Raw genomic sequence first — 17,917 nt, 5'->3', positions numbered from 1 at the left:
AGCAAATGATGCAAAAGGAGCCCTCAAAGAACACAGAGTGAGGGGAGATAAATGAGCATCATGTCAAGGAGGCAATTTCTCACTAAGTTTGCACAGAACATGGAAATTTGACTTCCAAGAGATGGTTAGGGAATCTTTCTAATAAATCTTCAGTCCACAGTCATTGCTGGGTCCTTTTTTTAAACTTACTTTTTAAGAGCTGTGTAAGTTATGCCCTCCCCAGTGAAATGTGTCAAGATATTACCAGTCAAGTTGAAGTCATTTAAGTGAATCATCTCTGCCTCTATGTTTATGTTTGGGGTAGACAGGGATGGTCAAACAGGTTTCATTTGGTGCATGTGTGGATCAGCTTTTCAGCCAGTGAGGTCTTCTCAAAGCCTTGTCTTATTTTAATAGTGACTAACAAAGGAAGAGAAAAAAATTGATTTAGCCCCTTCTGTGGAAAAAATGTGACTTTGGTTGTTTCGTGGGGCTTTTAAAAGTTATTTTATTCTTCTTTTTTGTACAGCTGAGATATTCAAATGGTCAATAAAAAGGCAACTGTTTTCCAAATGACTTAGAGGCTGTAGGTCAATGACTGGTCCTCAGCAGAGTCCTACATATCTTTAGACTTCTGACTTCAAACTCCTTTTCACTGATTTTAACCACATGAAAGTTAGCTGGGGCTGCATCAAATCGAAGCTAGTTGCTTAGTGTTCTCTGTCATCACTGAAAGAAACAGGCACTCTTGAAGAATAAAACATCTTGCTGATCTCAGGCATGCATTTAAGGCTAAGATGAATCACCTTGCAGATTCCTCATTCTCTGTGTTGACTAGAGAGAGCCTGAATGGCAGTCTACTACTGGACTTCTGACGTTGGATGGCTAATGTTAAATGACATAAATTCCATCCTTAGAATACCACACACCAGTTATTTTTAATGGAACTTGAGTCCTTTTGATAAGTTCATCCTTAAGCTCCCCATTGCAGGCACAGGAGTTTTAACTCAGGTCCTGGGTGCACCTGACGATGGCAGAACTCGGCACTGGCTGACTTGCCTTACTTTTGGGGTGAGGCTAGAGGCGCTTTTCAATCTTTGTGAAAATTGTGCTCCTGTTTTGCTTACTTGCTCCTTTAATTTTCCCAAATAAAGAGAGAAGTAGCATCCCAAAGACCAAGGTAATGGTATCTGTTTGAATTATTTAAAATGTACTTAACTTTAATGATACTTTAACTAAATGATGGTTAGCAATGTGAAGGGGGGGTCCTCCTGTTGAGTATCTTTCAAGTAAGATTAGTATTCCGTCTGTAGGATGTTGTTATTTAAAAATCAGTTGTGCATAAGTAAGTGAAGACTTTGCATTTCTGAGGTTCTCTAGTTTAAAAAAAAACCCTTTCAGCCTGTAGGAGTGAGGAAGAAATGCCTCCCTTGGACAGATTACTTTTTACAGGGCATTTAGCCTGCTGTTCTGGTAGGATAGAAAAGGGATGCACTAAATCCTCAGACCACAGGCCAGCTTAAAAGTATTACCAGCACAGCTCCAACCAGCAGGTGCCACAAATGGCATGAGAGAGTCCTATCACAAAAGAATCTCTGTCCTGAAAAATAGCCTGTTTTGCCAGTGTTCATGTAATTTCAGATGCATACGTAAGCCAAACTGATTAACAGCCTTTTGAAGCTGGGCTATTATAATTATTGCTAGCTTTACCAAATACAGTTTAAATCTGTATCCAAAATACTATGTATGGTTAGAAAGGGAGGCACATCCTTTAATTTGATTCCAAATAGTCTGCTTTTGTTCAGACATGAAACTTGAATGTTGCTCATGGAATTCTCCTCATTTTACACCAAGAAAGAGCATCCTTCAGTCTGTATTGTGGATGGTGTCATTGCTAGTCTATCAAAAAAGCCCCATAAGAATCAAATGGCCTTTCTACCCGGGGCTTGACCCGCTGCACTTCAACATCCGTCGCAGGACTTGCCCTGAGCGTATGGGACACGAGATAAGGTTTTTATTAGAGTGTCACTTTAATAGCAACTCAAAGAAAGAAGTTGCCATCTCCACTTTGCACCTCTCCAGCCAGTCTTCTGCATGGGAGCTGCAGCATCTTGTCAATTAACTCACTTTAATTGGTTTCTGTTTCTTCTCTAACTATGACCCTTTGGCCTTGCCTGCTGCACAGCGCTGTTTATTCTTAAGCACGGGGTTTATATGAAACTTTCTATCAAAATCATCCCTTTGGAAGGGAAGATATGTGATAAAGAGTTTCAATACTTGTGCTATCTTTGTTATATCTTGCGGCTCACAATAGAACCTGAATCACCATAAAATTGCACCATAACTTTGTGGTTTATATGATGAACTTCTGAAAAAGAAGGAAAAAAAGGAGCCAACAATTCTCTGACTGACTCTGTATCTAAAAAGAAAAACAAAACCAAAGGAAAAAAGCCACGATTGTCATGGGTAAGAGTGCAAATTGTTCACCACAAAAAAATGATGCAACTTTTTTAGGTTTAAACTCATCAACATAATTCTAATGAGTTATGGTCTTTGTTGTGAGAAATGAGAAATCCTGTGGTCTCACCCTAAAGAACATTAAAAAAACATTACTGACAGGAAATTGAAAAAGTAATATATGTCTGAATGAATATGACAACTTTTTTCTGATAGAGCAGATAGATAAATGTCACATACAAGTTTCAAAATACATTTAATTTTGCCACCACAATGGATATTCTCTTCATAAAATATATATGAATCAGGTTGGAATCATGAAACTTGACTGTGATAAACCAATGCATATTTGATAACTTCTTTTTATTTTTTTTTTTGGATGCTCATTTCTTTTTTGAGATTCTTTGTTGTTTACACATCTTTACGTTTTCATTTCTGAGTGAAGCAGCCTGGGTGACAAATGTTATGCACATTGAGCCTGGATGAACTTTCTTTTTAATCTGAGAAATGGGTTCCTTTTCTTTGGGAGGGTTGAGGGGGAAGGAAGGAGAGCCTGGTAGATGCACAGACTCTCTTAACTATCATGTTAGACATCACTGAGTTTTCCAAGCATCGTTCAGGATATGGCAATGGGTGAGAAATGCATGCAAGCATTTTCAGAGCAAGGGGACACCCTTTTACCTTTTTCCTCTGCTGAGAAGCAACTGGGGGCCAGGTTGTCCATGTCCCAAGAGGTTAAAAAAGACTCCCTGTTAAAAGCTTTCTCTTTTCAAAATAGGGACTACCTCAACCTTTTCTCTCTCCAGGACCTAACATCAGGCTTCTAAGCTCTTGCAGCCTGCCTTAGTGCAAATGCTGTTGGAGACCTTATCAGCAATGAAAGCAATGAAAGCAACAGGCTCTAGAGAAGGAAATTATGATGTATCCAGAGGCATCCCTCAGGATTCTAGTGTTGCATTTGAACCTATGTTAAAGAATGAGGTATAATTACATTTTACTATCTCATTTATCAATCTTTTAGTATAAATTCCTGCAGCATTGTGAGCAGAACTGAATGACACTTTTTTCATTGCTGACTTCTGATGGAAAAATGGCATTTAATCTAAATACAAATGTGTCATTTTGACAAATTTTGCTCAGTAAAAATTTTAAGTACGGTGTCTGGGTAAGATTTAAGTGTCTCATTTTTACATGTTCTGTTTGAAAATTTAGTGGAGGCTTTTTCAAGTTTAGAAAGGTTAAAGGAAAATGGAATATTTCAGTTTTGACCAGAATGGCTACATCAACCCAAACAGGGTTTTTTCAGATTTGTATTTAATTCCCAATTTAGCTTAAGTTCCATTTTGAAGTGGAAACAAAAATAAACATAATTTCCCACTTTCTTTCCAGAGCAACTCATGAGTTTACATGGGGCTGCTCCATTGGGCAAAATGGGTTCTGTATGAGCAGGGAAAAAGAGAAGGAATCCCTACATTTTTCTAGTGTCAGCTGAAACCAAAGCCTGAGATAACCAGTCAAAACCGGAGCAATGCTGACATTTATAATTTAAAAAGAATTACGGGCTGCAGCTAGACCCAAACATCAGCCTGTGCCATGTTCAAGTCCCAGGGGCCATTGCATTCAGGTCAGTGGATTTACTTCTGACTTTTATTATTGGAAGTCAAGTCAGAGAGAAGCCTGACAATATTATGCAAACGTTGCTCCAAACTGAATTGGAGTCCAGAGATAACTGGCATTATTATCAATGAATGAGAAGCCAAGAGCTGAAATCTTCCTAGAAAATATTACCTGGCAATTGGGAGCAGCACCATGGCAGACCATTGAGTGCTGCAGAACCAGCAGGCTATTGAGTGAAGTTCAATGGCTCTTGTAAATGACTTCTGGGATTCCAGTTATTCAGTCTGCTCCTGACTCATAAGATCTACACTGTGATATAACCCCGGACAGTTTTCTTCCCCTAATATTGGGGGCTAAAAAGATAGAGCTATTGTGTATGTCAAGATCAAATATGTTTGCATACTAACGAGTTCACCTGAATGGGGGAGAAAAAAAGGAATCCATTGTGTCCTGAGAGACTCAGTGGGTTAGAACTATGAACAATAAATATTTTTGTAGTCCTTAGTGCACTCAGTGTCACTCTTTGGGGATATTGTGCTATCTTGGCAATTAATAATATTTCTTTTCTGTCTAGCCTCTTCCTCAAAACTTATTGGCACTGTTCTGGTATCTTTAAGTATTCAACAGGATCAAAGAGCTTTCATCTTTTAATGCATTTTACTGTGCTGTGCTCTGCACAGGAAGAAATATTGATACTGTTTCAAGGGCAGTTAATATATTCCGTTCTGTCTCAGAAATGAGCACAGTTCCTTGACTTATAAAATTGAAAATCTGCCATTACCCACAATTAAAATGTTCCATATACAAATTATACTGTGGCATTTGCACTTCACTCATCCTCTTGTGCTGTAACTCACATACACCAGGGAGTCTTCTCCACTATTGCTCCAAGATTTAATAAGTGCTTTACAGAGGGTTCATATTGCTGAGACTCCATTGTTTTTAAAAAAATGCATTACAAGGACATTTGTGCAATATGCATTTTGACAAAACTAAATTTCAGTTTGCTTTTTCCCCCTTTGAGATCAACCTTGTTCTCCTTACAGAAGATTCCACCATTTTTAGTCTTATTAACTAATACTTGGCTGGCTCCATGGATTGGCATCGGGGAGACTACTCAAAGTAAGGCAAAGCCTGAATGAAAGAAGCAACATCTGATGGTCTTTAGTAATACTTCTAGATTTTTCAGATACTAAAGAAGTGTGTAGTTAGGTTGTCCAGTTCTTTCAGGCAGTGAGTATAGTACATTGCTCCATAAGGAGCCTTCTTTCTTCAACTGGATCATTTCCACATTAAGGTATTACATTCCAGGAGAGAGGCTTAATCTGGTGGACTTGGCAGTGTCAGGTTTACAGTTGGACTCATTGATCTTAAAGTCTTTTCCAACCTAAATGATTCTACGATTCTAAGTGAGGACTGGCAAAGCCAAGCTGTGGAAGTGTTCTGGATGTTCCTGGGGAGGAACATCTTGGGGAACAAGAGAAGGGAAAGGCTGTAGCTATAATTGTGGATGATGTCCTCTGAACTCAGGAAGGTTCTGTTTATTCAGTGCACCTCATTAAGGTCCACTGACTCCGCAGCTGCCACAGGTACAGGGGTAAGTTGTGCAAACCAATAGCTCTAGGGAAATAGCTAAAATAAATTGTAAGCATAAGGGTCTCTTCTAGTATTATCGTTTCATTTTTTCCCCAGTTTGTAGCCATGTTCTTAAACATCCTCCACAGTGTGCAAAACGAGCTTCATGTATTTTCCTTTTGTATTGGGAGTGTTTCAGTACTGATGAAGGTAAAGTAACACCCCCTTAGTTCTTCCCTTGGGAACCTGTAATCCTGGTAAACTTTACCAGAAAGTGTAGCAATATTATCCCACTTGCAAGTCTTAATAGAGCACATCATAGTCTTCAGTTATCTTAACTGAAGAAGTATGAGAATATTACATAACATAGCTTTTCTTTTCTTTTAGTAACAAATATGATTGCTGCTATTTATCGTCTACAGCACCACTGTAATCACGACTGGAATACTGTGCTAAGGCTGGCTCTAACATAGAAAGAAAACCAGTAGCCTGCCCAAAATAACTTAAAGTCTAAGTGTAAAACAAATGACAAATTCACAGATGGAGGAGGGATCCTGGACAGAGCTGATCTCTGCTCCTATCCTCCTCTTCCACTAGAGGCAAGAAAGTAAAGGAGCTCCACACCTTTGGTCCTCTGGAGGTCACAATTGAAAAGGAAATCTTTTTAGGACTGATAAAGAGACAAACATGCAAGGATAGAAAATGTACAAACTGTCTGTGATCCTCCACCTTCCACAGAACTGGCCTCAGGGGTAGGGGTTCTGCTGCCAGCAGAAGAGAAAGATAAAGTAATTTGAATTCATATCAAAATACATACAGAGAAATTTCATTATGCCTGTCTCTATCAGGAGCATGTTGCATCAGTACAGTAACAATGTAGGGTTTACATTGTTAAAGTGCTGGGATTACATTTAGGTTGATGTAGGAGATGGGATTACCTCAGGTCCATTGTTGCTTTTAGTAAGTAAATCATAGTTAAATAACTCTTCTTAAGCAAACTTACAGACCAGCCCTGAATGAAACTGATAATTAAGTAGCATGTTCTCCTTACAGATTCATATAATGCCATCTTCTGCTATATCTTCCCCAAATTTGAGAATAATTTAGTTAGATTTAACTGTCAGGTTTGGAGTATTTACTTTGTTGGGGACATCTTGAATACACAAAAATAAATTGATAGCCCTGAGAGGGACTTAAATCTGCATGTAAACTACCACAAACAAATGTATGTTGGCCAATGGAAATAGAGCAGTGACTGAATGCTGGATATTCATCTCCAAATCTAGACAGTTACCTCCTGAGTTACATGCCATTGCATCAGGAAAATGTTTTGTCCTGAAAGAGGTGCTAGGACCACTCCCTTGTGGTAGATACCATCACACATACTAAGTATCTGTATTACAGAACTTACTTTAACTGTGATTCGTATCAGGTGGTGGTCAGAGTGGAAGTTGAAGTCAAGCTGTTAAGATGTGAGCAGAACACCTTTCTTTCCCTTCTATCTGTCAGCTCAGATGAAATGGATTAATGATGCATTTGATAATATGAGATACTTTAGCCATTGCACTTACATGCAGTGAAGCATATACTCCAGCTACTAACATTCAAGAAAAGAACCAGCTGAGGGTATTTTCAGTGAGACAGCCACCTTTGACATAACCCCCCTAGCTTTGTTTGGTGTATTTTCTTGATAGTTCTAAGGTAGGCTTACAAAAATTACTTAAGGCTCATACGAGCACTGGCAGGGAGATAAATAGTATTTATGTAAACGCATTACAGATGATTGAATGGAGGACTGGAATTTTAGTGGCATTCCACTTGGCAGAGCAGAACACTGAACCAGCAGCCATACCAAATTTCACAAGGTAAGAAGGACCAAGTCTGGCTACATTTGGTTGGCCAATTTTTGAGGAGGTTCTGAAATGAACAATCAACTCTTTTCTGGTGATTTTGTGACAAAAGGAAGTTATATTTGATTGCAGGAAGGATTTTTTTTTCCTTGAGATTGATATCTAGAGACTTGGAGTCATGACCATTTTCCATCCAAGCACTTGCATATAAACCACCTGAATTTTCCCACCTCCTTTTGGTGAAAGGAATTTTTCCTTCTTCACCTGAACATCCACATAATTGTGCTGCACTATAACAAAATTCCATTTTATAGACTGGAATACTGGTTTCCATAGTGGTGATCCATGGTAGGGAGGTAATCCAGTTCTGCCATAGTCATACTGGTGACCAGCATTGTGGTTCATTCTCAGTAGTCTGAAAATCACTTGAAGAAATGCATGCACTGTAGAAGTGTTTCAGTAGTACATTTGCCTGGCCAGGTTTGCACAGTGATTCACTTCAGCCTTGCCTTGAGCTTTTGTAGACTATCATGTTAAAATTTGTAATTCTTAATTAATAAGACCAACAGATTTATCTTTTATATTAACTAAAGTCCAGATCATCTAAAATCATAGAAACACCAGCTGAAGCAGGACGTGACTTTGTATTAAAAGAATGTCTTGTTGCACAGCTGCAATGTTGAAGTGATGGGTTGACAGACAACTGCTGTGTCATCATCCATAGTCATTGCATCTGGGCAGCAAGTGCAAGATTTCTAACAGGATTTGGAGAAATCTGATTGTATAACAACAAAGAGGACTGGAGCACCTCCCGTATGAAGACAGGCTGAGAAAGTTGGGGCTGTTCAGCCTGGAGAAGAGAAGCTGCGTGGAGACCTCATAGCAGCCTTCCAATATCTGAAGGGGGCCTACAAGGATGCTGGGGAGGGACTCTTCATTAGGGACTCGAGTGGTAGGACAAGGGGTAATGGGTTTAAACTTAAACAGGGGAAGTTTAGGTTAGATCTAAGGAAGAAGTTCTTCACAGTGAGGGTGCTGAGGCACTGGAATGGGTTGCCCAAGGAAGTTGTGAATGCTCCATCCTTGGCAGTGTTCAAGGCCAGGCTGGACAGAGCCTTGGGCGACACAGTTTAGTGTGTGGTGTCCCTGCTCATGGCAGGGGGGTTGGAACTAGATGATCTTAAGGTCCTTTCCAACCCTAACTATTCTATGATTCTATGATTCTAATGTTGAGTATCACTGCTACCAATTGATTGCAATATTGATTAGCATTCGTGTAATGAATTTTGGCTAAATCTGAAAGGATTGAATGAGTCAGCATATCTGACTGATTTCACCTGTAAGAGTTACAGACTGAGATATCTGGTGATCTCTGGTAAATATTTTATATAGTGTATGTAATTTGATAGTGAGAAGATGAGAGGAGATTATTCAAGAATATATTGATGGCCGAGAAATTCTTTGACCTGTAATCTAATTAAAGGACTGTGGTCCTAAAGATTGTATCTGAAGATTATTTGATGGTTAATGATTTCAGCCCAGTTTATCACGGGGAAGTGTCCAAGAAAACATATATTGGTATTCTAAACAGACAAGGCAAGGCTAGAATAAAACCTCATTAAGCCTTCAAAGTCATTTGTCCAGAATACACTTCTGTTTTGTCAGGAAACAATGAAAATTACCATTGAGCAATGAAAATTCATCAATGAAAATTGAAAAATAACTCCTTGAGGATTCTAAATTTTACATATATTTGCAAGTGGATACTTCTGCTGGAATAACTTTCTTGGGAACAGCATCACAAGATGAAGCAGTGGCAGTAGTGAGTGCCTACTGAAGGCAGTTATGAGTATGCCATCTCCTTTGTCCATGCAAAACAAGTTGAAAGGAGTAACCAAGAGAAAGAAATCAAACTACAGCACCAGAAATTCTCCTGCTCACCCAGATACATTGACAGTAGTGTGCAACAACCCTTTCTTAAGAGAGTAATACTACAACTTGAAAAATTAAACCAGCACTGTTTCAGTGAGCACTGTTGTGGCAGTACGGAACGTTATCTTGGTCATATTTACACAAGATTGTCTCAATAGCAGCTCTTATTTAAAAACCACAGGATCAAAGAGCAATTACTAAACCCTGCCTTATTCTGGCTCTTGACCTCTAGATAGCATCTCTGTAGTAGGCCAGTACAGTGCAATACAACACCAAGTAGCAAAGCTAGTTCTAAACAAGCCGATAATGTCACCATAGCATGGAAGCAACCTAATCACCTTGGCACACGTTGTGCTAGGCCTAATTAGGCTTGCTGAGAAAGGGCAATTTGTTTCCCAAGCTAGCCTTGAATGGCTCAGCAGGGCATGTATTGCAAAGTGCAGGGATGCCTACATTTGTTTCTGCTGTATGGCCAGTATGGTAGGTTCTGATACAGCTAAAAGCAAGTCGACTCTTTATGCTATGAGGGAGAAGTAAAAGTATATATTTATATTGTGTTAATGCCCAAAAGAGACAATCCTTCTTCTAAATGGTTTGTAATCTAAAGACACAAAGTAATGGTAGTGTTTGCAGATCAGCTCAAATCCAAAGCTTGCAAATGTTGAAGAGTTTTATTTCAGAGCAAGGATTTCTTGCCTCTGAGATGCTTGATACTTGAAATCTTCAGAGAAGTCAAGTAGCAGTGACACTTCTGTAGGCAACTATGAAAATCTCAGCCTGCATGAAGAGACAGTAGAGGCAAATGTATATTTACCAAAGTATTTCAGTTGTAATTAAATCCAGGAGTTCATGCTGGTGGCTGAGTTGCTTTGTATTTACTTCCTGAGAAAATGAAAACCAAACCATTTTTGTTTTCAAGAGTATTTACAGAAAGAAAAGGTCTCGAAAGCACACATCCAAAAGTGTATTTGCTTGTATACACCCTAAAAAGATCTGCACAGCAATCAGGAAAGCTGTTTGTGCTTTGGGGGACAAGGAGTCAAATGCTAAAACCAATAAGTTGTGATTTCTTTTTGTGATCATCAAACATTATTAGAAATTATGGCTGGTTTGTCATAACAGTTCTGTTACGACAGTTGTGGCTCTTTTGTCATACACAGTATCAGGGATCTGTTGCTGCACCAAACAAAAATATTGTTAATATATCTTATACAAGTCATCCATCAAATAATTTGAAATAATGAACAATTTCATAAGAATCTAGCTAGTGATTTTCAGAAATGCTTGGGACCTCTAAATCTAATTAAAATCAACAGCTGCTTTGCTCAACTCAAAGAACTGTGACCTCTAAGGGTCCCTGTGCCTGATGTAATTCTTGATTTTAAGAGGAAGCTATATTTGCTATGTAGATTTCTTAGAAAGAACAATTCAACAGACAATCAATATAAATTTTAATTTTTAATTTGGTATTTATGTATCTTAGTTTTTTCTAATGAGAAAATGTTATGTCATGTTATTCAGGATGTTGGATAAGAGGGACATTATTTTTCATGCCTGTATTCATGCCCCTGCTAACAGAACATAACACTATTTGCTTGAGACAAATTCCACCACATAATTCCTACAGTGATGACAAATAAAGTCCTGTATAGTTTGATGTTAGTAAACAAACACTATTTTCTAACAAATAAAGCACTGAGGAAGTCAGGCAGAATGTCAGACTCAGTGTTCTATTATGATGCTTACAAACCATAATGCCATCCAGTATATTGTATGATCTATGAACAATACTTAACCTTCAAAATTATAATTCCTTGGAGGAAATGGTGGCTCAGAAGTAGTGTTTCAGAGGTGCCTGTTTCTAGTATCACTATTTGATGCCTTGTTCTCATTTTGTTGTGCCTTTTTGGTTTTTTGAGTTCTCATCAGGAAGTATAATGCAGCAAAGGAAATTTGCAAGCTTTACATAAATTAATGCTGCTTTTACTTTGAAAGACACAGGCAGCCTTAGCCTCATCCTGTCTTGAGGCTGAAGAATCATTTTGTTGTTACTCCAGTGAATGAGATGGAGTAGCATTTCTTTCAGAAGTAGTCTGCAAATGGAGCTTGTATTAATGCTCCCAGTTTTTCAGAGTGTAGATTGGTAGTATATATAGTATAGTGTACATAAATAGCTGAGTTTATTGATATTGGTAGATAATCATATATATATCTAAAAAAAATATGTGACTGTATAATTTATATGTTGTGTGTGTATATATGTGTATGATCAAGAAAGGGGCACACAAAGTGAGCATTTATTTCAGATTATATTCTGAGGACTAGAAAATGAAGATGATTGAAGCATATTTAAATCAGCAAACATTCACTCAGTGATCTTTTGGCTCACTACATAGGCGTAAAACTTCCATGCATTCTATTCACAGTTTGAGATGTTAAATTAGCTTATGTGTATATGGTGGTTTGCCTCATTTCACTGAACAATTTTTCTGTTGCTCCTTTTACTTTTTCCCTGGGTTTTTTGTATTTTATGTTTATGTTGTTCTTCTGTTGTTCAAAACTGAATAATTAACCTTCAATATTTAAAGGGCTGCAACACTGATAAAATCAGATACTTTCATTTTGATTGTACTACTGAAAAAAAACTTTACCTTCTTATAGTTAAAGACTATACAGATGGAACTATTTGCTTTATGTCAGCCCTGGCTGACAGTAGAAACAACCTAGTGTAGTGAGTCTTTGATTTTACGTAGCCTTTTCACAGCAGAAACAAAGGCAGCTGTTGAACCATCCATTTGGCTACAGTAAGATTCCTTTGGTTGTGCTAAGAAAACAATGAAGCAGGGCAGCGTCCCTGTTTCTGGTGAGGGGAGAGGGAGAAGAACTCAGTAAAAACCAATTGTGTGCTTTATTTTAGAGTATCACAGAAACTTTACCTAATGTCAAAACACATTGGTGTTTTGGTGCCTTTGGTTTATTAGGAGCCACAAGGAAGGAATCACTGCTGGGAAATCAGCAATTAGTCCTTCATACAGTTATGCAAAATCTGGTTTTTACACCTACAGCACAAACGGGACTACAATTAGGCATTTAACCCCAGAAGTTCTGAGCCAATGGCTCAGCTTCTGCCTTCCGGTTCAGCCCATGAGTTACAGCGAAGTAATCCACAAAGGCAGTTAAATATGAAGATGTGTTGTCAGTCAAGAAAGGATAAGAATGGGTATTTTTTAATGTTATTCTTTCTTAAAGATCCATTAAGGGATCATTTTTAAGGGATCAGGTGTTTTTATCTCCTTTCTAAGAAGAAACCTTTACTGAGCAAGGCAAGGAACCAAAATCTGACAGTACAACAGTGACTAGCATTTCATCAGTGCTAGGACATTACCCTGTCACTGGGGGTAACACTCACAGATACAGTCGATATGCAGAGGGCTTGGATTTTTTCCCCTCCATGCTCAGCTCCATTACTTGGGATTTTACGTTCACTTTGATTGTGTGCGTATTCTTTCATTGCAGATGAATTTACAGTTTGCAGACCTATGTAAGCACAGACCACTGAGCCCACAGATGGTATGTAGGAGCAGATCAACAAATTAACTTCCTGTGCAAGCCAAGCCTTGTATCTCAAGCCAAACTTTATCTCTTATAAATAACACGTAATACTGGAAGTTGTCTTTGCAATGGCAATTGTAAGATTTGAGAGGCCTGATCTTAAATATCTTGAAAGCCTAGGATGCTAAAATGACACTAACAGATAAATCAATGGAAAATATTCAGATGCTCTAAAAAATGACCCTTGATGTCTTTTGAATTTAGAAACAAATATCAAATTTGGGAAACATAAAAACCTAAATTAACATCTATAAACGCTTCTCTCTAAGCCCCTCAAGATGCAACTGATGTATCTAGTAATACATAAACAAAATGAAAGAATCTTATTGAATACTTGAAGTACAAGTCTGAATCCACCAGGACTTCTCACAACACTCTATCACATGTACAGGGTCACAGTTACAGTCTTGGTGTCGTAATTAGTGGTGGACCAAAACCATGTCTCTGTAAAAAAAGCTGGGGCCTGAACTTGGACTCAATATCTTGGTACTATTTCCAGTGTCATATCTGCACTACAGTTTGTGCTTACCTATGGAACCTGTACCTCCAACAGATAAAACCAGGTGTTTGACAGGTGGGATCGCTTATGAATTTGAGTCCAAACATGACAGAGTAAGAAGCCTCTGCTGTGTCTCAGAGAAGCTGTGGCTGCCCCATCCCTGGCAGTGTTCAAGGCCAGGTTGGACACAGGGGCTTGGAGCAACCTGCTCTAGTGGGAGGTGCCCCTGCCCATGGCAGGGGGTTTGGAGCTAGATGAGCTTTAAAAGGGCCCTTCCAATGCAAACCATACTGTGATTGTGTGATTCTGTAATTATCTTGTGGGATAAGTCTCTGTCACATGCTATTCTTGAACTGTATATATTCCTTGATTATAATCTGAAACAGCAGCATTTGCTAGAAAGGACCAATGCCTCAAGACATAGAAAACCACTGGCTGTTAAATACTCTGTACTGTGGCACACCAGTGTCTCAAGCCTGTGGCATGGTCTTGTTTTACTTCTTTAGAAAATTTAAATGTATTGAAACCATAAATTACCTTGACCAAGTGCCAGCCTTTATGATACTCTAACAGTACAGATTAGCAAGACCCAGGGTGAAATTTCATACCAAAATTAGAGGAAGAGGGACCTGGCTCAGCATCAGGACAGTGACACAAGGCTTGAGGAGGGGATCCAGTTTCAGTACTACTCCCTGTGTGTCAATCAGGGAGCTGTTAGGGTATTTCAGGGAGGGTACTTGGAGAAGGGGGAACTTGAAAGAGGAAACTTGAATCAAAGATACATGCCATAAAGAGTAGCCCTGTTGGTTAACTAGAAACAAGTGCCTGTCTTTTTTTGTTTTTCTTTTCAACCAGAGAAGGTTTGACTTTATTTTGGTATAAAATGGAGGAGGCGGGGGGGGGGGAATATCTTGAAATCTCAGTAAGTTTCACAAGGTGGAAAAACTATTTCCCATTCAGGTTTACCCTTGGCTCCTCCGGTAACACCCTGAGAGCATTTGTTCCTTTGTCTTTGTGGAAGACCTCTCCCAGCTGTGTTTCCCCTGCTCCATTTCTGGCTGTGTGCATGTACAGCGTGCCATGTACAGAATGGCGTGTGACACACATTAATACATATAGATAGCCTTCTGCTTCTGACCTTACAAACTGTCCACTTCAGCATTGTCATTCTATGAAATGTCCAACTGCAGTCCAAGAAATGCATTTTAAATGTGAATGCAAACATTTCTATTACTGATAACACCAGCGCAGCATTTTTTGCTTTGCTGAGATTAGGACCTTGATAGTTAAAGTTACATTGGAGTAATGACACTCCAAGGTCGTGTCCTTTACTGATGTGGCAAAGGAAGGAGAGGCCTTTGCTATGTTTCTGCTGATAAAATTAAAAGGATTATTCCTTGTGTTTGGTGTGATACATTAAAAGTGAAAAAATATATTTGTGACCCATAAATAGTTTAGGTTGCCAAAAAACTGGGAGAAATTTACGTGTTGCACTGTATGAAAGTTACATGATGAAATTCATGATGAAAGTGAGATTTTAGAGAGCATTCTGAAATCTGATAAGGATTTAAATAAATGTGTCCCTCCCCAGTGAACAACCATCTCCTCACATGGGCAGCAAAGCAGCTGCAGTTCAGCTAGGGACACCTTAAAAAGAAATAGAAGTATCTGATCTGCAGAGAGAACCTTGCAGAAGTTCCAGCTTAAAGAAGGCTAACTCACAACCTGTTTGAATATGTTCCATCATGCTCCACTTTCCTGCTCTGCAAAATGGGGATAATAATCTTTATTGATCTGTCTAGCTTTTAATAAGAAGAACTTAAGTGATATCTTTAGAGATACCATTTTTGAGACCCTATTTCTCAGCAAACAAGAAGATCTACAGTAGTCAATGAATGTGATAAGGGCCACTGGGATCCTACTAGTGGGGGATAAAAGGACATGCAGTGTGTTGGATGCTGAGGATAAAGAGGAAGAAGCAAGGCTTCTGGAGAGGAAAGACTGGAAGCCTTACAATGGGATAGACGCTTTCTGGGATGCCATGATAAAGTCAGAGATGTGGTGAAGGAAATAGAGATGTGTACTGCTGGGTTTTTTACTTTTCCTGTTGCAATAATCCAGTGACTGTAGCTTCACCAGTTGTTGTTTGCAAAACCAACCAAACAAAAAGTTTGTGTTTATTCCAAAGTTTCATCAGAAGTTTGTTTCAGATGTTCTAATACTTGTAAAAAGAGTCCTCCGGCAGTGTAACTTCAGCCTAGCGGCTTATTGACTGACAAGCTTTCTTACAGCATCTGTTTGACATCTCATCCTAATGTAAGTTTTACAGGCATGTTCACATTTTAGGAAATCACTGTATTGTCAAGTCTGAGATGTCACAAGTGTCTCCTTCTGCAAGTACTTGCCCCAGAAATGTTAGCTAAAATGTTTTATCTAACACCAGCCCTCCTCTTGTGTTGTACTACTTAGTTGTCATCCAAAAGCAGCTGCATTTTTATGAACGTACCTTAATAAGCCTTGTCCTGAAAGGCACCAGTATCTCTTTGATCCTTCCTGAGATCACACGGAAGAAATAGGTGGTCATCTTACTAGGCATCAGTAAACCCAGGAAAATTACATAAGCACCAGAAGATCACAGTTGTACGGATGAGATGTAGAAAGCAAGATGAATGGACTGGTATGTGCATCTATTCCACTCTGTGTTCAAATGAGAGGTGGGAGCAAAGCATCATCCAGGGGCCAGAACGTGGCCCAGCATTTGTTTCAGACACTCAGCGACAGCAGATTCGTTGGGGATTACAGTGGATGGTGGTAGAGCCTACAGGTGATATGTGACACAAGAAATGAGCTTGAAAGTCCTCATCACCCCAGAAAAGGAACGTGGTGATGAGGCCTTCAGCCCATTATCTCTGTTTCTCTGTGCTTACCTCACCCAAGTTTGATGTAACATGCATAAAACAAGTAATTACATGTGGCGAGTATATGCAGTATGCGTGCATTTTCCCATTCTGTGTCTTTTTTTCCAGATTATTGGAACAATCCCACTGATGCCTAACCCAGTCCCCTCCAGCCAGGCGGCAGGTGGAGCTCAGGGACTTCAGGTGCAGCCAATAACTCCACAGTTATTGACCAATGCCCAGGGTCAGATCATCGCTACCGTCATCGGCAACCAGATACTCCCAGTGATCAATACCCAGGGAATAACACTATCACCGCTCAAACCAGGCCAGCAGGTAAAGTGTCTGTAGCCTGAATGATTATCAAAACAGATGCACAGAAATCTTCTACTCCTCATGGACTGTCTTTCAAAAAACCACCTCTTCTTTAGCATTTTTAATAACAAAAGATGAATTCTATTGTACATGGTATGTTAGTGCATGCTATATATGTAATTATCATCTAAGGTCATATTATATTGTTTATTTGTACATTCAGAAGTTATCCACTTACTCTTTTTCTTCTTCTAAAGATGAATATAGGGCCAACTGAAAACTTCTGTGCAGTGAAAGTGCAATAGGAATATGAGACAGGAGAGGCATATTTGGCCTGTCAAGCTCAGTTCCTTGGTTAGCATTCACCTGCTAGACTGGGGCTTGAAATGTTTTGGAACATGCATAGAAAAGAAAGAGAAAATATAAAGTCTTCTTCACTAGAAACTCAGATATAGTTATATTATAGCCATTTGTATTATATTACTATATCGGCAGACAGAAAGTATTTTTAGGGAAATTATTATTCAGTGTAAGGCACCAGGTAGGTGTCAGACTTCAGGATGGGTGCAGCAACTTCACCAAGGTCCACAAAGATTTCTATAGTTCTTTTTATAGTATTCTTTATAGTGCTCTAAAGTCAAATGCATTAGTTTTGTCTGTGGAGCAAAGACACTTTTTTTTCTCTGTAAGAAAGGAAATAGAGGATGGAAAAGACATCAAATGTGATTAGCAAAAAGGTACTTAACACTTAATGTCCCACATTTAAACATTCAGTTTCGCATTCCTATTGGTCATAGTGCCTGTTGGCTAGTCCTGCCTACACCTCCAGTCACAGCAGCAGCCTTTCCTATGTTTCTGAGAATCTCAGCCTCCCTGAACTCCAAACTGATGATTCCGCCCTCCCAAATTTAGTAGAGAGCCAGTGAATCTCTAAGATGACTTTTTTGTTTGTTTTGAAAATGGTTCATATCCAAGTGCTTATATACTCTTTTTTTCTATCTTATCCTGTGTAGCATTTCCCAAAGCACTTGTCATTTATCTAACTCTATTTTTCTTTAATGGGAGCAGACCTATGCTACTGGCAAGTGCTTTTGCAATAGTTGCATGTATGTGGTATCAAACAAAGCAGGATGGAGGGGAGGGCAGGCTCTGTGTTCTCCAGCACAGGAAAGCCTGACGATGGA

At 39.0% G+C, this 17,917-nt stretch overlaps 1 protein-coding gene across 1 annotated transcript in view; it reads left to right on the top strand.

Moving 5' to 3' along the window:
• Window positions 1–17,917, top strand: part of POU6F2 (POU class 6 homeobox 2) — a 244,596-nt gene that overhangs the window by 204,153 nt on the left and 22,526 nt on the right. Inside the window, exon 6 of the mRNA XM_010009353.1 lies at window positions 16,548–16,754. Within this exon, the coding sequence (XP_010007655.1) occupies window positions 16,548–16,754 (207 nt within the window). The remainder of the gene's footprint in view (window positions 1–16,547; window positions 16,755–17,917) is intronic.

Source organism: Nestor notabilis, unplaced genomic scaffold (assembly GCF_000696875.1).
Source record: "Nestor notabilis isolate BGI_N333 unplaced genomic scaffold, ASM69687v1 scaffold922, whole genome shotgun sequence".
Classification (NCBI taxonomy): domain Eukaryota; kingdom Metazoa; phylum Chordata; class Aves; order Psittaciformes; family Psittacidae; genus Nestor; species Nestor notabilis.
Note: the sequence above shows the minus strand (reverse complement) of the source record. Positions and strands in the feature narration are given on the sequence as shown.